General features: G+C 38.2%; 3 protein-coding genes across 6 annotated transcripts in view; 2 read left to right on the plus strand and 1 right to left on the minus strand.

Annotated features, from left to right (window-relative positions):
• The first annotated feature begins 2,581 nt into the window (after positions 1-2,581).
• LOC109041060 (uncharacterized) lies at positions 2,582-5,106 on the plus strand. Its single transcript, XM_072298765.1, has 3 exons — positions 2,582-3,008; positions 3,740-3,972; positions 4,319-5,106. The coding sequence occupies exons 1-3, from the start codon at positions 2,858-2,860 to the stop codon at positions 4,424-4,426; spliced, it is 492 nt and encodes a 163-aa protein (XP_072154866.1). The 5' UTR covers positions 2,582-2,857; the 3' UTR covers positions 4,427-5,106.
• A 3,876-nt stretch (positions 5,107-8,982) lies between these two features.
• LOC109038411 (transmembrane channel-like protein 7) lies at positions 8,983-16,170 on the minus strand. Of its 2 annotated transcripts, none has more exons than XM_072298748.1 (5): positions 16,006-16,170; positions 14,923-15,109; positions 13,959-14,090; positions 12,830-12,930; positions 8,983-12,580 (listed from the first exon to the last, which is right to left on the minus strand). In XM_072298748.1, the coding sequence occupies exons 2-5, from the start codon at positions 15,092-15,094 to the stop codon at positions 10,682-10,684; spliced, it is 2,304 nt and encodes a 767-aa protein (XP_072154849.1). In that variant the 5' UTR covers positions 15,095-15,109; positions 16,006-16,170; the 3' UTR covers positions 8,983-10,681. The 2 variants fall into 2 exon arrangements, with proteins under 2 accessions (XP_072154849.1, XP_072154854.1); XM_072298753.1 differs by lacking the exon at positions 16,006-16,170 and adding an exon at positions 15,679-15,962.
• Positions 16,171-21,692: 5,522 nt separating this feature from the next.
• CalpA (calpain A) overlaps positions 21,693-23,216 on the plus strand; it is a 44,103-nt gene continuing 42,579 nt past the window's right edge. For 2 of the 3 annotated variants that reach the window (XM_019057577.2, XM_019057579.2), the window contains exon 1: positions 21,693-22,102. In XM_019057577.2, the coding sequence (XP_018913122.1) occupies positions 21,909-22,102 (194 nt within the window). In that variant the 5' untranslated portion in view covers positions 21,693-21,908. The remainder of the gene's footprint in view (positions 22,103-23,216) is intronic. The other variant, XM_019057578.2, reaches the window with a different exon arrangement.

Here is a 23,216-nt window from a genome sequence, read left to right on the forward strand (position 1 = left end):
ACGATTCCGGAGGTAATTCAGATCGTTTATTTAGACGTGCAACGAGTCAATCGAATATTTACTTTTATATTCATCCGTGTCGCTGATGGACTGTAAATTGCAGAGGATTAAGTCGTGAACAGACGCCGCAGCTATCTATCGTCCTCCACCTAAAGCGGAGTGTTTCATAATATTGAAAAATTTATGATAGATACTTGGGTGATGTGTGATTGTTTGATCTGAAACTAGAGGAAATTTCCTATCTTTCATCTTAAAATCTTGGAGCGTATCGGAAATAAAATCTACATTAGAAGCTGATGTATGAATAAAAAATTGCTCCATCTACCTACCTTTTCTACTACCCTCTCCTAGAATAATCTTTGCTTAATGCGCTAACAATAAGTCTACGATCACTATCTTTCGTTATTTCATTTTTAAACCAATTTTCGAATCAATGCACAGGTGAAAATGATTGGCTGTAATAACTGAGAGGGTTGTATGTAGTTAGGTATGTGTCTTTGTGGGAATTGTTAGTCAGTCAGTGGAGACATCCAGCAACTTAAGCCATTGATGAAAGATGAGTTATGCTTTCACATCTAAAAAAAGAAATACAAAAAAATTAGATCCACGAAGGTTTTGTAGTCGGTTTTGCATGTTACAGCTTGCTATAAACCTTACAACCGGCTACACGAACTGTGTGATTGACAAAAGCTTGGTTATAAAGCTCATAGAGTAATTATCACCCATGCTACAGTAAACCCATCCACCCCCCACCCCCGAGGTAACGAGTGTGGCGACATCCCCGCCTCCCCGCCCCCGCATCCTCCTTCACTAGATCCAGAGAATCAACTTATCTTGCAAAATCATGTTCCAAATCTAGGAGACCGTGAATAAAAATAGGCGCTGCAATGCGATCACCGATCTACGTGCATTTAGCATCATTTTAGCACGTATTCGATAAGACTTGATGGATGTTCATGTTGCATCTGCAAAATTGAAGGCGCGACGACACGAGGCGTAAACTAACAATGCTCCGCTCCATGTTGCCGATGAAGTGTCGCTCACAATCAGATTCGGCAAAAAAATTAAAAAACGAGGCACACATGTGTATAGTTGTATTAAGTGAAACGGCCAATCGGCGTCGAGGGCGGTTAAGAAATCTTTGGTGCTTGGTGTCAGAACTAACAGTGATCGGTGCAGCTGTCGTTGACCGGAAGGCGAAAAAATAAATCTAAACTTCATAAAACATTTCACGAATTTTCACAAGGTCCACGAGACATGAACTATGTTACTGCAATCTATGAACAATTTATATTAGGAGAGGTCACAAAACTTGCATCCAAAAGAACGGGGAAAAAATGCTGCGTTAATTTTCAGCGCTCGAGTAAATTTCCCGCCGCTTTCCGCTCGTTGAGTGCAACGGCCAATCAGCCTTGAGCGCGAGGTGAAAATTGGCGGGAACTGTCAGCCAATCAGAGTCGATTTGCCTGCCATGCTGTTTCCTAACCTAAGTTAGCAAGTACAGTGTTACCGTTCTGCGTAATTGAGGGCTTTTTTTGCGTAATTGGAGGGTCGCTGCGTAGTGGCTGCGTAATGCGTAATGCTGCGTAATTGGAAGAATTCTGCGTAATTCGGCGTAATTCGTGCGTAATTGAAGTTTTTTAAAAATTTCAGTTTCTTATCGCGGTTTTTAGGTTAGGTACGTCATGCCGATCAAGGTAAACGGTCGTAGTAAAGATAGTTTTTTACCTAAAAAGCAATGCTGCAAACTTTGCTACTAAATTCCCACCGTACATAGGAAACAAAAATATTTCAGAATTTCAAAATAAGCGAAAGATTGTTAACAATTTGGCTTAAAATGCGTAATTGCTGCGTAATTTGAAAATTTTTGCGTAATTTATGCGTATTTTGACAATTTTTCCTGCGTAATGGCGTGCGTAATTGGGAAATTTTTCTGCGTAATGTTGCGTAATTTGCCGTCGGGTTGCGTACCAAAGACATAAAGACGGAGCACTAAAAGCAAAAAATGAAGCTTCTAGAGCTTCTTTTCAATCACCTCTACTATTGGCTAGAGGATTGGCGGCGAAATCGGGACAAGTTTGAATTCAAATGTAGGGCGGGAACTAATAAATAAAATTGCGGAAACTAAGTATTTTAGGTTGATTTTTGCCCAAATTCAGGTACACACTCATATTTTATTAACTTTAGGTTAGTTTCGGTCCGTCGTCGACCGACTGATTTCATTTGGGAGTAACGTAGATCTAGAACTGTAACGGCCTGTTTGAACCTGCAGAACCACCATAAGCAGAAGGAAAAACTAACTTTATCTGAGATTACTGCCTGTTACCGAGCAAAAGTAGGTGTAATATATTAGGACGCAGACCGAACTTTCTTAATATAATCGTTTTAAGCATTTAAAACACGTTTCGAAGAAGAAATAAGGAAAAATCAAGAGGACAAGTTCAAATCAAATTTCCGTTTGCCGCCATGGATTCCCGCGCTCATTTACACACTCACACAAGCGCGCAGCGCCGAACCTAGCTTCACTTTTTCCCCGTGCTTTTAGATACGAGCGCTCCCGTCTTTATGTCTTTGTTGCGTACGCAGAACGGTAACACTGGCAAGTAAACAAAACAAAACTTAACGATTTATTTTTGTGATCATTTTTTATTATTCCATAAATTTCATCGCCCTCCTCAGTATTTGGTTGAATGCATGTCTACTCTCCGTAGTCTGGTAATTTTAATACTTATCAACTTACAGAAACTCCAATTTTAAGCAAGCCTTGTTGAAGGTACTTACTCACCGTCTTTTCTGCATCCATCAGTCAACTCGTAATTTTTGTTTCATCTATTAAGATATTTTTCGCTATCCAGCAATGACTGTTCAACTGAATGTAAAGAATCTTAACAAGCTTGAGGAAGAAAGCTCTAAAAGCATACACCACATTCCGTGCAAAATTCAGGCAGACTGTAAAGCAAGCGTTTCGCAGTACTTCTCACGTTTCATTGAAGAAAAGGACGATCTAAGTAAGTATATCCTTACTTTATCTCCAGTATTTCACTAGATGCCCTTGAAAGCTCAGTGTTTTTAGTATTCTTCCATAACCTGCCTCCTTAGAACAACTGAACTAATTGGTAGTGTGAAAAGGCCCAAGCTTCATTAATCAAGGTAGTGACCATTGGGGGATACAGCAAATTGGTAACATGTTCTTTTCTCCATTTAAACCTGTATAGATGTATTGATTCTTAGAGAGGCCCGGTGCTCCGACAAGTATTGACTTTTTAACATAGATTTAAATGGAGGAAATTCGGTATTGCCAAATTGCTGGATCCGCCTCTGGTAGTGACCACTTATTCTTGCCAGCATTTGGATGCATCAAGTGCCATAGTGATTTGAGCAAGACCATCAAATTATAATGCAGGAGAACTATCCAAAGTTTTGACTTATTTTGATATGCCCAAACGTAAAAAGCTGAAACTATGACCACAACCAAGGGAGCTGATTGAAGTATGCAGGGAAGCATTCCGAAATAAGCAACACTCCATTTTACAAGTTATCCTTGTGAACGCAAGTCAATGATGCATTCACATTGGCTGATAGTAAAATGTAACTGGACGTTAAGACTATCTTGTTCTCCACACCCTCTTTTGCAAGATGTTTCAGAGACATATTTGCCAGTTAGCACTTTTCTTTAAATGCAAGTACTTTTATATTTTTCTCTAATTCCCATGGTTTTTCTTTTGATTTTCCCCTTCAGCTCAAGAAGTTTCATTTCGTGGAAGACCTTTTTCTGGCAAAGTTATTAACTTACCGGACTCACATTGTGGTGTGGTTTTTCTTGAAACATTGAAGCCAAAGTCATTGAAAGCAGAAAGAAAATTTCATGCCATTCGAAATTTTCGTTCTTTCACTTACTGGAATTGGGATAAGCTACCATCAAAGAATGACCCATTGATGAGTGCTTTGGATTGGTTGGACATCTCTGAAGCGGTAAGTGTAGGCTATCTGCGATCAGAAAGGATACATTATTGTCGAATTAGCAGATTAATTTTAAAGAAGACCCAGCACTCAGGTTTTTCTAGTTTTATAACGCTATGATCATGATTCAAAACGGTCATTTATAAATGTTGTTATTTTTATATTTGTTGGTTTTTTTTAGAAGAAAACCCTGCCATCTTTTTCAACTCTGATTCTTTATGAAAAACTAAATGATACGACTTCTAGAAATTTTGCTGAAGTCAAAACTGTAAAAAGTTGTAAAGCCTATCTCATGGTAGGTGCTCCAGTTATCTCATTAGACTAAAAGTGTCCCTTTTCTTTGTTTTTATATTTCCAGATCCATTCACCTATCAATGAGCCCATAGCATCTGACAAGCTCTCAGTTGAAAGTAATGATGAGGACAAAGAGATGAAGTGTAATGGTGAAGAAACAAAAGAAGAATAATTGAAGGGGATCATCCGAGATCCTCAGCTTCAGCCATGGTAATGGAACATATTGAATAGTGTGCCTTAACCTCAATGCTAAGAACACTATTACTGCGCAAATAAGTCAACATAGGATCCATAGTCATATCGGTAACAAGTGTCAATAGAAGTTTTATTGTGATATTTTCAAAAATATTTTTGGTCATATAGTTCATAATCTTTTTAGGCATTGTATGATTTGTGCAGGGCCTACAAATGTATAGTTTCCTTTTTTTGTATTTCTAGAAATAGTACCTTTTGGAGATGCAGAATACGAAGGAAGAAATCGCCATCCCGGGGAAAAAATTGTTAAATAAAATCAAATGAAATTGCTCACAACTTGATTATCCCTGTGATTTTATCCTATGTTGTAGAGTGGTAATGAAGTTGTAATGTTTCTTATTTAGTAGGTATTTGGGCAGTTGAGTTAACAGGAAAACATCACATTCTATTGGCACTGATGTCTATAGACAAAATCCAATTTCATGCCTGCCAACCTCTGGTCATCAGTAATAGTAGAATAAAAATAACTGAATTTAGGTGAGTTTATTTGAGGGACCTATCAAATGTAATTTCTTCAACAGGAGTTGACCTACGGATTGAATATTTCTGCCTCATGTATGTACATTTTTGTAAAATAAAAGTTTTTTCCCATTTAAACTTGTGAATTCTTTCAAGAACTATTATTTAACAATGGAAACCAAAAAAACTGAAGTATTAATAAACTATGAGTATCAAAACTGAGGCAGAAACAATTTCTAATGTGCAACATTGAACACATACAATCAAACTCATAAGGTAAATTAAATAAAGAAGGCGACGTGCTTCAGGACAGATTCCGGAATCCGCTCAGTAGAGAAGGAATGTTGTCCTGAAATGTGTCAACCTTCTTTATTTTGTTTACTTCGTGAGTTTTGAGTTTATTTGGATTCTACACATCTTATGTCGTTTTTGCACCTTAATTTTATTATGATCAAATAGCAACAATAATGGTGTTCTTGCAAGCAGCAAGGATTGTTTATTCAACCCCTAGTTTCAATGTAAGTTTTCCGAGTAACACCATGGTGCCACTAATTTACTTTGAATTCAACAACAAGCATCCAGAAAAGCTCTGAAAGTCGTTAGCGTGATGGAAACGCCAGCTTGCTCTGTAAAGCATCTAATTATTCAGCAAGAGTAAAAGAAGCAAATAAAAAACCAAATTTAATGGGAACACACCAAGTGTTGCTGACAAAGAATTGAGTTCAGAATAGTTCTGAATTCAACTAGGCGTTACTTTTTTAGTGTCAAATATTCAAAATTGAAAAAATATACAATTTATTAATTGGTCTGATGGAAGGAAAACTTCAAACCACTTTTTCTTTGGTTCAGACTTGGTGCGTTCCTGTTAAAATCAGTCCATTCATTGTAAACCTAATTTTAAATTTTGGAAAAGTATTTGTTAGGAATTCTTTGTTGTCTACTTGGAAAATTATTTAACACAATGACAACTATTTTCAAAACTTTATAAATGTATGTATTTTTATCATTTCTTTTTCCACTTTTTTTAAATAAAAATGAGTTCACATTGATACTGACTAGATTTTGTCTTCAGAAGTAAAGGCATACACTAATTTGATTACAGTTCGAAAAATTAATACAAAAGAAAAGTGATTTGTACATTCAATCTTCACTCTTGGGAAGCTCTGTGGAACAAAAGCTAATAAGTAATAACATGGTCTGAAAAACTTAGGAAGTCCGAAAGAGCCATGCACAAAGTGGCCCATTTTTGGGCCCTCGAAATTGGGGTCGAAGTGAGGTTTTTTTTCATCCTTAGGGTGACCCTTTACACATACTAAAATTTCAGATTGAGTATACGTACCGTTTTCGAGTTATGGGGGGGCAAAGTCCCCGATTTTCACCCATTTGTGCAGGTGTTTTAATTTCGAACTTCGGCTGTTACGAGGTATCAGATCCAGATATTGAAGCGCGGTTTGCGGTGATTTGTTCAGCTATTCCTGTAGTATTTTTCCACATCTTTCACAAAGCCCCAAATGGTTTTTCGGGGGGCGGGGAGGGGGGCTTTATTCATACTATCATGACTGTTAGCGCATCTTACTGACTTTACTTTGTTCTCTTTTCTCCACGCCGCGGTCACGATGGTATTTTCTGTTAGGGATTTTTCATCTTCTTTGCATTTTACCAATTTTAATGTCCTCCTCCTCTTTTCCCCTTTTTACCCCCTCCCCCGCAATCCAAACACTTCCTCGCAAGTGCTTCTTCCTGTGAGGCAGATATGACGGGATCATATGTGGGGGATTATTTTTCTTTCTTCACGATTGATAAACTTTGACCCAACTTACTTCTCCCTTACAGGGGTAAGGGCCCCCCTTACCCCTGTATTATCCCCCCCCCTCCTGCCCGCTCCACTTTACTTGAAGTATTTTGCTCCCTCCGCAGCAGAAATGACCGAGAAATGTTTCCTGTGAAGAATTGTTTCTTATTCATATTTTTCACGTTTCTCTTTCCACTTCTATGTTTGATTTATTCTTTCCTAGGTACATTCTCTTCCACTTTCTCTTCGCGTGACTATATTACTCCCACAAAAAAGTAGTAAAAAGTAGAAGAAAAGTTAAAAGTAAAGAGAACCAGGCAAAAGAGGGACGAACAAGAGGGGAAGGGGAAGAGGAAGAAGAGGGGGAATAATGGAAAAGAGTACGAGAGTGGCTCCAATGTATTCAGTATTTCAGTACTTAAACATAAGTTAAACATTATTTGCCAGAAACATCGTCATTTCTGCTGCGGAGGGAGCAAAATACTTCAAGTAAAGTGGAGCGGGCAGGAGGGGGGGGGATAATACAGGGGTAAGGGGGGCCCTTACCCCTGTAAGGGAGAAGTAAGTTGGGTCAAAGTTTATCAATCGTGAAGAAAGAAAAATAATTCCCCACATATGATCCCGTCATATCTGCCTCACAGGAAGAAGCACTTGCGAGGAAGTGTTTGGATTGCGGGGGAGGGGGTAAAAAGGGGAAAAGAGGAGGAGGACATTAAAATTGGTAAAATACAAAGAAGATGAAAAATCCCTAACAGAAAATACCATCGTGACCGCGGCGTGGAGAAAAGAGAACAAAGTAAAGTCAGTAAGATGCGCTAACAGTCATGATAGTATGAATAAAGCCCCCCTCCCCGCCCCCCGAAAAACCATTTGGGGCTTTGTGAAAGATGTGGAAAAATACTACAGGAATAGCTGAACAAATCACCGCAAACCGCGCTTCAATATCTGGATCTGATACCTCGTAACAGCCGGAGTTCGAAATTAAAACACCTGCACAAATGGGTGAAAATCGGGGACTTTGCCCCCCCATAACTCGAAAACGGTACGTATACTCAATCTGAAATTTTAGTATGTGTAAAGGGTCACCCTAAGGATGAAAAAAAACCTCACTTCGACCCCAATTTCGAGGGCCCAAAAATGGGCCGTTTTTGGCCCTTTTTGTGCATGGCTCTTTTACCAGTAAATAAGCATAAGCATGACAACTTCAGCCAGTGACTTACTGGAGAGCGCTAGCAACTTCCCGGTACTTTCATCCATGATCTGAATCTCTAAAAATGGAAATTTCATCCAAAGTTTACGAAAAGTCAACGTAATTAAAAGGGGAAAAAACTAAGAGGAAATTTTGTTCAAAGCTCAAGGAAAGTGGGGGAGAGGCAACGAGAGTCAGGGAATTGGAAAAGTAAATGAAGAAATTATGGAAACCCTGTTTGCTGGTAATATGGTGCAACTTCACCCATAATTTGTAGCAAACCAAAACAAACATACGTGTATTTTAATAAAAAAAAATAAGCATGGATGCAGAGGATGAGTGGGAGAGAAACTTCAGCCCAGTTTTCGAACTGTTCAGCTGCAAATAATGTGCAAGTAGCATGTGATCTTCACTGTATTGCACATTTCATATGCCCTTGTTCCATAGAGCTCCTCAATTGACAAAATAGCACTTGAAAGCACCGAAATAAAGTTAATGCTTCATAAACCATGAGCCTTCATCGATGAGCTAGACGTAACAGTCAAATCTTCACTCATTTGTAAGATATGTTTGAGCATGGAACAGATGAATATTTAATTGTGCATGAGCTAAACGATTTTTTAACGATGTATTAATTTTTCATGATGAAGCCACATAGTACCATGATAATTTTCACTTTACTTTTCTTGAATAAACACTGCAACTATATTGAGCGGTGCTTTCCATTTCTTGGAATGGGCATGAATTGCAACTCTTTAAAATTTATGCTGTTAAAGTCCCAATCAAATAACAAACATTCACAAAAAATAAGAATCAAGTATCAGACAGGAACCAAGCATTATGAAAAAGTAACTTCTCTTGCTGATTGAAAATGAGCAGTTTTACAGAAATAGGTTCTAGTGAACAAATTTTTAGACAGAGAGTACAAAACAATATAAATTCCTATACAGAGTATAAAAATATCAGCAATGAAGAAGGGTAAAATCAACTTGGTGTTGCAGTAAATATTTTTAAAGTCAGCAGTAAGGTCTGGAATGAGTCTCCTGAATTGTATTTACAAAATTAAAGGAAACAATGATGATTATTCTGTCACGAAATCCAAGACAAGCTGTCTGCCCATTAGTGGATTATTTTAAGTATTTTACTTATGGCGTGCTCTTGCATTCTTGGTAAAATGAACTATGTAGATGTATTGTAGGACTCAGTTGCCGCTGTCTCAAACAGGTTTGCGCCCACAAGTCGTTAGTTTTTTGGCCAACGATCACTAGAAAATTCAATTTAAAAACGGGATTCTCACTGAGGAGAAAAAAACTTATGCCAACAAAATTATCTCTAAGAGATACACTGTTTGACGCACCACTAGTTACAACCAATCAGCGTCTGCAGTTGCCTTCCTGCTCGGTCGTGATTAGTGTTGCATTCAACAGAGTTTCTCTTTGAGGCAATTTTTGCCGTAAGAATTTTTCCCTCTACAATGAGAATTTCAGTTTTAAACTGAATTCCGGCGAACGTTGGCCAATAAACAAACAGTGCCAGTCGCCGTGAGTTGTAGATTCCAATTCTAAATAGAACAACCCGACTGTCTCCTGCAAGACCCTCCTGTGACCATTTAACTACTGAGAAACACTAAGCCTGTTTCAGCAGAATTGCAGCCTACTGGGTGATGTAATTGGAACTAAATGATACAGAACATTGGCATGGATAATTCTGTTTCTTAGCAGACCTACTGGATAGTTAACTCCAGTAATACATCATGATGTCTTGCGTATTTAAAGAAAAAATTGAATGACAGGAAAAGAGAGCAAGTTAAAAGCTTCAATACAAATCTTTAAAACAACTACTTGTGGAAATCGGAATGGCAATTGAGGAACTCATGACAGCAAAAAATGCAAACAGAATTTTGCCACGATACCTTCTATGTGCAGGTCTTTGGTTCAGATATGCTAAAAATGACTCAATAATATATTAAATAGGTCAACAATTTATTTAATAGTGTGACAACGAAATTCACTCGCTACTGAATGCAGACTTCAATATGCACTTTGCTCTGATTCAACCACGGAGGTACAACCTCAACTTTTGTGGTTGTCAAAAGCACATGCATTTGAATAAAGCTAACCTCTCACAAATGTTAGACTTTTTTGTGGTCTTTTCTTTACAAGCTTTGGTACAATCATCTCTATGATTTAAAAAAAGTATACGTAAAAAAAAAATCAAACTTCACAGCCCCCTACTGTTTATGAAAGTCATTCACACTAAGACTATTGTCTTGTGAAAAAAGAAATGTACAGGAAAAAAAGTGAAGACAAAACAAGCTCCCTTAAAAGTGCAGGAAAATTGTTTTGAGGGGTTACAGTAAAATGCATTGTTTGCATTCTAGCTTTTGATAACTTCCTTGACTGCTCATGGCACAACTCGGAGCTTTGAATACTATGTGACTACTACAAAGGTCATTCAAAAACTTTAAGGTACCCCTTACTCAGCTACAGAACTCAACTCGTGCTATGGTTGTAGTCCTAAAAAATTGAAACCTGACAAGTCTCTTTAAATTAAATATGCAGAAAGTTCCAAATCGCCGACTCAAAAGTCGATAGTTCTGTCAAATAAAAGAGCTACCAAGTGAGGAGCTGATGGATGCTGTAAGGAGAAAAAACCTTGAAACATCTAATAACAAAGTAATCACCGTATTTGGTCATGATTCAACATCTGAATCAGCATGGTTAGTTATCTTTTCATTTTATTCGTGGGGTATCTACAGATCTAGCCATAGCTTTATGCTTCTCTTGGTGTTGTCTTATGAAAGCACTTAATCTGTTAAGCAGAAACTGCTTATCATGACCCTCTAAAATTAGCTGCTTCTTCAAAACAAGTACCATTTTCTGATTAGCAATAGAGACCGAGTAGTAATAATACAATAATAATACTAGAGTTACGATGATGGGCATCACAAACCACGAAGAGGAACAAAACTGAGCAAACATTTTCACCCAAGAGGGAAAATCGTGAAGAGCTTGTGAAAATATGAGCCAAACTGATGGTTGCCCTCTAAACGGTCCACAAGACTTGGAAGGCATAATTTCAAGGACTGAGTAAGCCCATGGAATGATGCTGAAGATATAAAAAGAGCTCAAAACAAAAACGAATAAAGACTGAAGTTCAGACGCTGGATACAAACTTGCGGAGGGTGCACAGTTTACTACGCACGCAAATTTCTTCAGAAAAAAGGTGATGAACAGAACAAAAGTGGTTAACATTGGAAGAAGAGGGGCATAGAAAGCAGTTGACCAGCAAATCATTTGAATATAAGCAATATCCAATATATGTTTCCTCACATTAAATGTTTGATTACCGATGAATTGTGCAAAATTATTTGACATATGACTAGCGAGTAATTTCCTTGGAAAATTGATAAAAAATGTTAAAAGTATTTCAACAACTAAATTGAAAATTAAAAGTTTATAAATTTGTTGTCCAAAATACACCTCCCAGCAAAGAGGTGTCTTACAACTAGAACTTACACACTCACTTTTATTTGGTTTACAGCTGGCCACAGTAAAAATAGAAAAAAATAGCACACTAACTAATAAAAGACGGAGAATAATGGCACGAATGAAAGATAAATGCTGAGTACAGAATGCATTATAACTCTCAAATTTTATGAAATAATTAAAAATCAAAGGGATTAGATGATTCAGTGTTACTATAGTCATAGCGGGTAGATACTCATTCAGTAAAGTTTGATAATAATTTAGCGTAACGTCCCTCATTAATGTACAATGCTGTATAGTGTAATAGACTATTGCAGCAGAGCAAAAATATATCAGTAGCACAATTAAATTCACTGTAAATCGAATGACTAGAAGCTTACAGCTTTCATCTGTGGTTTGGTGTTGTTTGTCATCTTTCTGACGTTGGATTTTCAAAAATTCTCGCACCAGTGAAAATACAGATTTGTGACGGGCAAGAGCTGCTTTTTTTGAGGCAATGCTAAAATCCCAACTACTGAATGCAAGGTTACAGTACAAATAAAATTGTCCTTGATTTTTTAACAGGCGTTGCTTGAAGCTCTTTTTGAATTTTTTGGCAAGATCTATAAAAAAGCCTGCATGATAACACATTAATACAACCAAATAGATTATTGCAAGATTTATTCTAGTATTGAAAAGGGGAATACTTTCTGCAGGATACATTCCATAAAACAGAGGCGTGGATTGGATCCAGCCAGTGCCCTGAATAAAACTAAAGACTGTACCTACATCAAAATTTAGCTCTGCTGAATTTGAAATATTTTGATAAATTATAGGACAGAAGTCAATGATTTCTGTGCTATTATCATTATCAGCAGCAATATCGTTTTCCTCAATTTTATGCTTCTGAAGAAAATAAACTGGAATTACAAGTAATTTAATTATGAACCAGGACATTGCATAATTTAAAAATATAAGAGACTTAAAAAAAGTAAAAAATGAAACAATGCCAGTACCACAGTCTTTCTCTAATCTTCGCAGTTTTAGTTCCCAGATGCTGAAAAAACTATTTATCTGGTTGTAGTAAAACTTCAGCCGCAAACAACACTTCTTCTTTTGCCATCTTAATTGATCTAATCCTTGCAGACGAAAAGTTTCAGCACTCTGAAATATGTTTGAAAAAAATTATAAATAGAAAGGAAACAAACAATTCTAAATGATTGAAAAATAATTTTTTAAAGTAGACTGAGTCGTTAGATATCAATGGTAAAATTGTAGATAGGTAATCTGGTTTGCGGCATTGCTGACTTCCTGTCACATCTTATTCTCTATGCAGAAAACTATTTAATATGATTTCTTAAAAATGTCAGTGATTTTTCTCTAGTATGTGAAGAATAATCAAAGATTACTCACCAGAAGTCGAGCTTTCATTTCCTTTTTTTCTGCCATGCTGACTGGTAAAGTCTTGAGTTTCATGATTTCTTCCCAAGTCCTCTCTTCGTTTGACAAGTTTTCTGGAATAAAAAACAACACATTATGTTTTCATAGAGATTTTGATGCATACTGAATAGGGTACTCCAGACTAGGAAGACACTACATATATTTTTCACAAAATAGCTGGGCAATTCCAAGATTTAACAGTTAGAATTGAATTTACCTTAGGTTACTTATTCCTTGGGTGATGTGAGAGATTTGCACAAGTTAATATCGATGCACACTCAAGTGAATACTTATATAGTTCCTATCAGAAATCAATTTATGGAATTTTGATTGTAATTTTTTTCTCATTGTATTCTGCACATCCTCAGCAGCAATTCAATACAAAGAATTTAAAAATCATATTATTATTGAATAAGTTATGCAACATTTTTTGATGCAAGGAGTGACGCAATCCTTACCCTTGTTCAAAACTTCAAATAGGTTTTTCTCAAAAACGTTTCATAACCTCTGGGTACTTTTCCCTCAAAACCTACTAGATGATTTATCAAATACTTTCTTTTATTTGTATTTCTGACATTTTCCTCTAACTACAAACAAGAAAAAATGGGTCAAAAAGCCTGGAATGCTATTTGTTGATTTTGTTAAAAGACTCATATGAAAATTTTACTGTACAGGATGTTTAAAAGTCCTTGTGTCTAAAGCTATGAAAAAGTCTATGGAATTAAGCAAAAATGCATATTTAACCCCCCCCCCCCCCCCCACTGGAACCAGAAACAAATTTACCAGGGTGACAGTAAATTTTACATGGTGAAGATAGAGATTCATGACTCTCCTTAAGCCATTTGACCAAAAATATCTCTTTATCAGGAAGAGCAAAAAAATTTGTTTTGGCTGCTGAATTTGAGAATGACCTTGGTTTCTCTTCATCATCTACTGGGGGAAAGTCTTTTGTTAAAAGAAAATTCCGATTTTATGTAATTTAGTGAATGTTCAGTGTAGATGGAGAAATATTAAGGTTATTTTCAAACTCAGCACAGTAAAGTACAAAGGAATTACTATCACATGCCCAGCATTTGTTCACTGCTGGCCTGTGTTAACATACCTGATAGATCTGGCATGATAGAAACTTGAACCTCGTTGTTTACACCTGTTGTATTTTGTCGGACAGTCCCACAATAGGATCTTGTAGAGGTTCTGCGCCGTAAAGTTGCTTTGGTGTCTTTTTTGCGAGCAGCTGTAAGAAAGGAAATCAAAGTAAGTAAAGATTTTTCCAGTTTTGTAAGTGAAATGCAATCATATGATCAATGTGATCAAAAGGATCATTTAAACATCCAATAATAAACTAACGTTCATGAAAATTTTTCATGATTCCGCTTTTCTTTTCAACTAAACCTAATGACAATTGAGGACTTGATCGTAGTTTAGGTCATCTGATAACGATGAATGAGATGTTTTTCAGGATGTGTCAAATTCCAATAATTCAAAAAGTCTCCTTTGATAGGTCTTCCAGATGATGGCGGGTATCATTATCACCCAAAAAAGTCAAAAATCATGTTGACTCCTTTCACTAATTTTAGATTTCAAATCGTGATGGTCAATTATAGAGCCTGAAGCTAAAAAAAAAAAAAAAAAAAAAATCCTCAAGAATATTGGTGGAGTAGAGAGATTTACTCAATTTACAATTCAGTTACTTTTAAAATACAGAACTTACTTAGATCTGTATGTTATCTTGTGAATAGGTAAATTCAAGAATTTAAAAAAAGCAAGGGTGCCAACATTTCCTATGATGGCTTTGCAAGCAACAACACGATCATAATCGTGTGGCTGCTTTCGTCCAAAATTGAATGGGCCAGCTTGTGGTAGCTTTGAAATCAAATGTTTTCTATAGAGTCTTGGTGTAATCAGCGTGTTCTTTATGCGAAGTTGCAGAAATTTGTGAATTAAAGACTAAAAAAAGTCACAAGTGGCTGTCGACTTTATGGGGAAAAGGGGTTTTAAAGATGGAAAGCCAGTTCAAAAATTGGGCAGGCTATAAACTTTTTACACCCTTGAGAAGAAGTACATACTTGTTGTTCTTGTATGCTTGCTGGGAAGCAAAGTTGCCAAATGATGTGGATCTTTTTGAAGAACATGGTCCAAGTCCATCTCTCCAGGATAGCTCTCTTGGTAAAATTCTGCTCCTGCTTCTTCCCATCCTTCTCCACGATCTGCTCGCTTTTTTCGATCACCGCCTGACATGTGTGTTTAGCGTACCTGCATGGAGTAAAAGTAAAGGTAAAAACAAATAATTCATCAGAAATCTTAGGATGATTTGTCCTAGGTTCTGGTTGTGGTAGAACCGGAGTGCAATACATCTTGTGCAACAAATTCCAAAATGTGCTGTTGGAGGCTTGTTCTTTACAGATACAACAAAACGGACAAATTGAAAAGTTACATATTTTTTCCTATTATACTCTTGGGGCACTGGGGTTAGACTGAAAGTATTGACTTTTTCAAACTTGAGGTCTCTTTCACACATGACTGTAACTATTTTAAGGCATTCCTTTTTCCTTTTCTAGTAGAATTCTTTTCTACCTTCAGCATGAAAAGCTATCAAGTACAAGGGCTGTTTGTCGTTTTCATTTCTTCCATCAAAGCTGCCACAAAAATGTTTATACCGTATGGATGTGACGTATTGCATGCCAGTTCAACCACAATCTAACCCCAGGGTAAGTCTTCTCTAGAGCTTGAAGTTAGAGGGCACATGAACAACAGCAGAGGACTTTCTTAGAGACATACTTATACCCACCTAATTTAAAGATACAAATTAATGTTCCACTTACACAAATACAAAGAACTCGTGCATACATAGAGCTTAGAAGTTGTGATGATTATTAAATCCTCTCCCAGCGACCTACGTCAGAATTCGAACACTTTCCCAAAGAGAAAGTGATTCATAACCTATGGTCATTTTGAGCAGAGCCCTTCAAGTTCAGTTCCTTCTTTTTAAAATTGAAATGGTTCACCGATAAAAGTAGTTAAAAAATGACCACCAGGCCAAACTATCAGCAAAAGTCTTGAATTTGTGAGTGTGTATTTTGAACTGTTCGTGGGGCTGACTAAGTAAGATCCATGCAGGAATGGGTACTTAAATGCTATGGTATGATTACCTATTCGGTGTCAACACTTGAGAATGTTACTTTCCATCGCGTACTGAGAATATTGACATGACACACACTAATTAAACACTTTTTGCTTATCTTTAATTTTATCACTGATTCACTTTCAAGAATAGGCTTGTCTCGCCTCGTAAAACATAAACAAAAGTGGACCGGGGGTAGTGGGGATTTCGGTGTTGTGACTTCTTCGTTATTACAGATTTTGCTTGTTACCATCAGAGATATCAGCGCTCTCTGCATGCGAATGTGCTAACTCACATTCGGCGTTGCGCGGAGCGCGCCATGCGGGCGCTATCAGAACCAATAAAGGGTGTTGAGGGTGAGCTTTTCAACCCCCCCCCCTCCCCACCCGATTATCCTCGATTCTGGGATAGGTAAAGATAGAAACATGAAACTTTTGCCTATCTTAAGATCTTTCATGTGGATGAAAATTTTTAGGCGTTCCTCAGGGGCTGAAAGATAAAATTTAATTAGGGACAGCTAGGGACAGCTACCCTTGGGAAGAGGGGAAGACTGCCCGATTTTGTGTAGACCCCTGTCCCCCCGCCCCTGAGTGATGTTTAAATCATAATCGACAAATCCATAGAGGAGAAGAAAAACTAGGGTAGCGATCAACTTTTCAACCAACTTTTCACACCAGAGGTCTCTGTCCGTCATCAATGCATATTTATGGGCGCCAAGACGAAGTTGGGATTCCCAAAACTTTGACCGGTCGTCATTTTGAAATGGCGGTTACTAGAGACTTAAAATTTCTGTTAAATTTTTTTTTTTTTTTTTTTTTTTTTTTTTTTTTTTTTCTTTTTTACTATCTCTCGCGACTAAGCAAAAAATAGGGGTTGAGTTCGCGAAAACGAAAATCCAGGGGCTTAAAATTTTTACTCCCCGAAAAATAGTTTTGTACTAGACAGGACGCCAGAATTTCATCTCTGTGTTATGGCCCGTTTAAAATATAAGGGCGATGGGCAGAGTTTTGGCATACCCTGTGAATACTTCTCTGAGTTCATTTTGAAAAAGTATACCACTAAAAACAATGCCGTCGCGAAGGTAGAGCGATAGGAACGACGGAACTAGGCGCCGCACTGTCGAAGGAGCCAAAATGACAAAGAAATGGGAATGAAAGGGAAAAGGAAGAATAGAAAAAGGAAGAGAGAAAAAAGAGGAAAATAATGTAGTACGGATGATTCACCTAAATCACCTAATTCCTTGATGAGGAGTCACGACTCATAAGTAACGCCTTCATTTTGAAAAGATACTTCCTAGCGTGTCCGCGGAGGCCGAATAGTTGTATCCTTTAAAAAACCCAAGCTCCACTGAAGCAGTGAAGATTAGTGAGTATTCCGTTTGCTTGACAGAGATAATTTTTTGATGGAGCGTGTTGACGCCTGAAAAACTCCTTCATTGAGAAAAGATACTTCCTAGCGTGGCCGCGGAGAACGAATGGTTGCATCAACATTAAAAAACCCCAATCAATAGTGTAGCAGCTATAATGTTCATAATTTTACACAGGAGCCCCCTATTCCAATTTTCATCTTTTTTCTTTCCATTGTCATCAACATAATAAGCTCAATCTCTTACAAGCTCATTATTTTAATGGCTCTTTATTGATGATCAATAAGTATCGCTTTACAAGCACCAAATTTCTCTCTAGGCTTTTAATTCTACGTCACCGGGAGCCTCGGCCGGTGAAAATACCTTGGCATTCTCTCTTGAGCTGAACACCCTTTTTGGTCAGAGCCTTTACTACATCCACCCAGCCATAAAACGACTCGTTGAATCTCTGCGGCTTCTTGCAACGCACCCTCAACCATTCGAGAATGATCGTTCTTCTATCTTCGCCACTCGCACTTTTTTGGTGATATCTTTTACTTAATTTTTCCCCATTTCTGTTCCTTGAATATTTTCTCGAGAATCAAGTCGTCATTAAAATCTAATAATTAGAGACGCCTACTCTAAAATCCTTATATTTTCTTGTTAATTCGAAGTTTCCGCAACAACCATCAAAGCTTTTCAGTTTTCCGATCATTAACTTTCCCACTCTATTTTGATGGGTGTAGTTGTCCAAATACTTAATTTTTCACTTCGTGGGTGAATCTCAGGGTTTTTCGTCAACTGTTTCTTACTAACTGTTCCTCCAGTGACAAGACTTGTTTCTACTCGTAATTCACAACGTTATGAGGAAACACTTGTATGTAGAATCAGGTTTGTTACTAAAGGAAAGAGATCCATTTCTCAGCCCCTCTCTCTTATGCTAAGATTTTGTGGATCTTGCATGGCGTACTACATCAGCGAATAATACGGATCGATGCTCCACATAATTCATTGATGAAGAGTTACGATGCGTAAGAAACGCCTTCATTTTGAAAAGATACTTCCTAGATCCTTTTCTTCGAAAAAACGGACATTTTGAAGCACCGCAATGGAGATACTTGGCTCCGAACCTTCGCCATAGATATGCATTTTTTTTTCTCATTTTAATATTTTGAGTAGAATAATAGCAGCAACCTAGAGAGCCAAAAGGTACCCAGCTCCATAAGAGGCACTCCGCGTGGAACTCTCCGGGTCTAAAGGTGGGGTCTCATGTTCCATGTTTCCACAAGAAGTTCTGCAACCCCTATGAATTTCATTGTTCACCATCGGCGCATACCTCTTGTCACTACCGCGGCATTCCACGGAGAACACGAAGGAACACTTTCAGCAGGGCATCCCTTTAAAAATCCATTTAATGAATCTTTAAACATCATCGAAAAATGATCACATCTAACGATGCTGCGTCTCATTTGAAACGGGTCTTTCTGGCCCACAGTGCGGTGGGCTGTAAAGTTTAGGGCCCCGTTGATCTTGTCTATTCGCCGCACACCTCGCCATTGTCCTGAATGAAATGATCCCTCTCCAAAGTAGGCACATGACCCCTGCCACCTCCTTCGCCACGGCCTAGTCGATCATCGCACAGTGGATCGAGTCAATAGGAGAGGTCGGACAAACTTTCGAATCTTTAAAAGATCATAGTTCCATTTATACAAAATTTTGAGATTTATAAGCAGTTCCATTGGTTCCCTCGTGAAATTTTCTCCAAGGAGCACTCCTTAAAATTTAAGATGTGGCGAAATAAACACCAAAATCTGCAGTTTTAGTCGAAAATTGTATGTCCGACCTTCCTGATTGACTCGATCCACTGTGCATCGGCAGACTACGTGGGTTCCACGTCAAGGCCCGTCCGGTGCCGAACAATCTCATCTCTTGAAGATTCTGGAGGCTTTCTTTTGTTTATTCTAGTATAAGTTAATGTACTGGAGAGCCGGAACAGGGCCAACTCACACCCAAATTATTTGCAACTCATCAAGATGAGTAATTGGATTTGAGGGAGCGCTGAACTTGCGGGAGGACAGTAATAATAACATTTTTAAGAATAATCGATCTCTTGATTATTATTTGAATTTAAGCGATGAAATGAAGAATCTGGGGAGAACCTAAGTTCCCATTCAAATATTCGGACGACAAGAAAATTAAATGATTGAAGTTTATCTGAAAAATATTCATTAAAAAAAGGGACCTACTTGATCAACGCGTCCAACGCAATAGCGCAACTAGCAAAAATTGAAGATAGGAAGAAAAACGGCACAGCGCGAGCCTCAGATAGAAGGGGGGTGGAGAGATTTCTGGTTACTTACGCCTCTGGCCTCGCACATGATTTTTGATAGATATCCGCCCTTTAAAGTTCGGCTTCGATTTCAGCGCACAGGCAAGGGGTCGAGCACCGTTAAGGCTGTTTTAAAATCTTACACTCACAGCGCTCTATCAGCTTTGATTGAGTTGACAACAGGGCCGGATTAAGGGGGTGGCCACATGGGCCGCGGCCAATGGCGGCAAAATTAGGGGGCGGCAAATTTTGCAATTTTTACAAATGCAGGTGCAAAAAAATCGGATTCAGAAAAAAATTACAAACAAGAAAAGGTGACAAAATCTCTCATTTCCTGAGAGTTCATTAATTTCTAAGTTGGTCGTATTTCGGTGATACAAAAGACTGCGCACCTTTAATTAGGTGAGTTAAGAGAGAAACCAAACACGTAATTCTGCCCGGAGCGGCGCGGCGCGAAGAGAAATGATGACGAGGACTTGAGATGAAAAGGAGAAGCCCTCGACACGGCGCGGCGCGGCGGTCGGCATGTAACACATATTAGCGCCTACGAAACTGCATGAATACCTCACGCATTGCGTCAAACACAGTACGGTCAACAGCGGTCGGCGCCGCGTGAAACGCACAGTGCCTACAAGACTACATGAATACTTCACGCATTGCGCCAAACACAGTGTGGGCAGCGCGGCACGGTGGCGGAAGTCAAAATTATTAAACCAAATTTATGTTTCTTCTTTCTCAATTTTTTAGTTCATTTCTTGCAAATGAAAGGCCTTGTCCCCACAGAGATAGGTTCACGGAACTGAACTTTCGCGCGAGGTTCCTGAACTTTTGCTAGTAGTGTTGACAGGGCTTACGCAAAAAATGCGCCCAACACGAATGAACGCGTCTTATGCACCCTTTTCCCTCCGCCACAACCGCCGGGGAACAAATTTTGGGAGAATCGCACCTCGATCCTTTTTCTTCCTCTTTTTCTTTTCGCAATTATTTAACAATCGTCCCTTCAACCGATCAACTGTACAATTAACAGTGAATTATTCAAGTGAAGAATTTTGAGGATCCTTCTTGTATCATATGATTTTTTAGAATGAAACTCAGCGGGCCACTACAAACCTCTATGTATTCAATAGTAAAATTTAACTATGTAGGCAGACGTATCAAAACTTTCAGTTCAAGTAAATAGTTTTGAAATATTACTCGGTAATGTGATTAATAAGTTTCAAACGGTAATCAAGTAAAATCAGAGTGTTCTGCTTTACTTTTTTCAGTTACCTAAGTAAATCCGGAAAAATCTTTCGTGTCTCCTTGATCTGCCAAAGGGATGTTTTTTTTTTTCGTTTATTCTTGTTACTTTTGTTTGTTCTTCACGCTGAAAAGATTAGGATGTTGAATTAACATCCTGGTTGTAAAATAAAAATAAGCGACGACCTCAGAGCGTTTGTCTCAACTGTCCCTGCAGTTAACTTAACATCCCCAGAACGTAAAATCAACAGCAAGGGTAATTCTGAGAAAGCTAAGATAGAAAGCCGCATGAATCTTTAGACGTTGCCAGATTCACTTCGACAAAACACAAATTTTCAGGGAGATCTGTCAATATTTTTCCTCTAATTTTTCAGAGAATTTTATTCGCAATCAGATCTGAATAATTTGAGAATTTCAAGATAAAATACTCATAGTTCTCTTTAAAAATTAAAATTTTATTGTAGGACAAATAAACAGCTTTCGAATGTTTTGGAGACGTTTTCCCGGAGCATGGTACAGGATTGAGACAAACGATTTGACGTCTTTGCGCATCTATTATAAACCAGGTTGTAAAATCAACACCCAAATTTTTTTTCGGCGCAAGATACGCATCCTAGAACCATACCGACGATGCTTGGTCCTTCAATCGCATCCCACACTGGCGCTCCAGCGGCATGCTCAAACGCAGCGATCCACCGGAGCTTTAGTCTCATTTCGAGATGGAGCGATGTAGCTGTGTTTATTTTGGTCCAACCTCAGAGGTAATCCGCACCACACAGCATACACCCTCTGTGAATTCATAGACCCGAACAGTTCACTGCGCCCGCGGTTTCAGCGCTCAAGTTTTCGCTTTCGGCTTTCGCTCTTCGCTCGCGGATTTATCAGTGGTCTAAATACTCCCGATCGGTTTCATGGAGCAGCCGTTTCGGGATTCGTGCTTGTCTGACCGTGGATCTTAGTGTCTGTGATCCTTCGAAATTCGATCGGTTGAGTGCGGTGAAAAATCGTGCCGGTTGCCATGCCTTACTCGTTCATTAATAACCTGAGTAATCTGAGCAACATCAATTTGAATAATCTGAGTATCAATGACATCGGACAACTAGCTCAAACTTTCGGTGGAGCTGGACAACTCGCGGATCAGTTGCGCGGAGGCCACCTCGCAGACCAACTTACTGGCGGTCGTCTGAACACTCTCTCTAAATTTTTTCCCGGGTAACGTATTTAATTCTCTGATCAAAGCACGTAATTTTGATTTGATTCCTAGTTGCATCAGGGTCCAGATTTGGAGATTCTTACTCTCGGTGGCAGACTGAATTCAGCGCACCGGAAGTGAAGAGGGAGTGGTCCAGGAGAGCTTCCTTACCTACGTGGGTTCGGGAGCTTTTACTTTTTTGAATCTAGAGTCTCACCGAGAATTTTCAATCAACCCCATTCCGTAGCTTATTTGAAAAAAAAAAAAAAGAAAAAAAGGAAGAAAGAGAGAAAAACTTATCTCGTTTATTCTACTGATAAAATTTTGATATTTAAATAATCGCACTTGCCGAAAATTAAAATTCTACGCCTCTGATTTTAATAACACTTACTGTAAGTACTTGTTACCTACAAAAATAGCCTAAAACCACAAGTGATTCAGAATAAATCCATGTGCAACTAAAACTAAGAAAAAAAGTATAGACATTACAAACTGTGACAACTGACAGCTCAAATTCTGGACATATTTTTATTGAAAGGCAAGTGTGGAAAGTTCTGACATAAATTTTATAGTAAAATTGAATGGTTGGCAAAGTTTTCAAGCAAATTTTCTTGAAATTTTTAATAGTTTGTAAGTTATCTCAAGAGGAGGAAACATCGTTCGGAGTGGCTTTATGTAATCGATTGATGAAAATTCATGTGAGCTTGTTGTCTTTGCCATAAAAGTAACCGAGGTCACGAAAACAGGCTAGTTTTTCAAAAGAATGTTTGAAAGAAGTTCGGATGGAAAAATACGCTCATTGAAATTTTGACGGTCAATTTTGATAAAACTACACTATCGCCAGCAAAATAGTTATACATTTCATTGAATTTATTTACACTATCCACAGTTTGTCATGAGAGGCATAAAAAATTACATAATGTGCCAATCTTCTCACAAAACGCGAGGCAGCTTTCCATCGTCTTAAAGCTGATTTGCTTCGCAACTGAATTGCTGCAAAGGTAGTATTCTAGTGAGCCGGTGACTGCTGACATGGAATGACCCTAAAGGGTTATGCTATGCACGCAACAGCAACCTTTTTTTTTAAACCCAGCTATCCCCTGTCAAAACTGTCCCATGGGAATACCGCAATGG

Source organism: Bemisia tabaci, chromosome 1, assembly GCF_918797505.1.
Source record: "Bemisia tabaci chromosome 1, PGI_BMITA_v3".
Lineage (NCBI taxonomy): Eukaryota > Metazoa > Arthropoda > Insecta > Hemiptera > Aleyrodidae > Bemisia > Bemisia tabaci.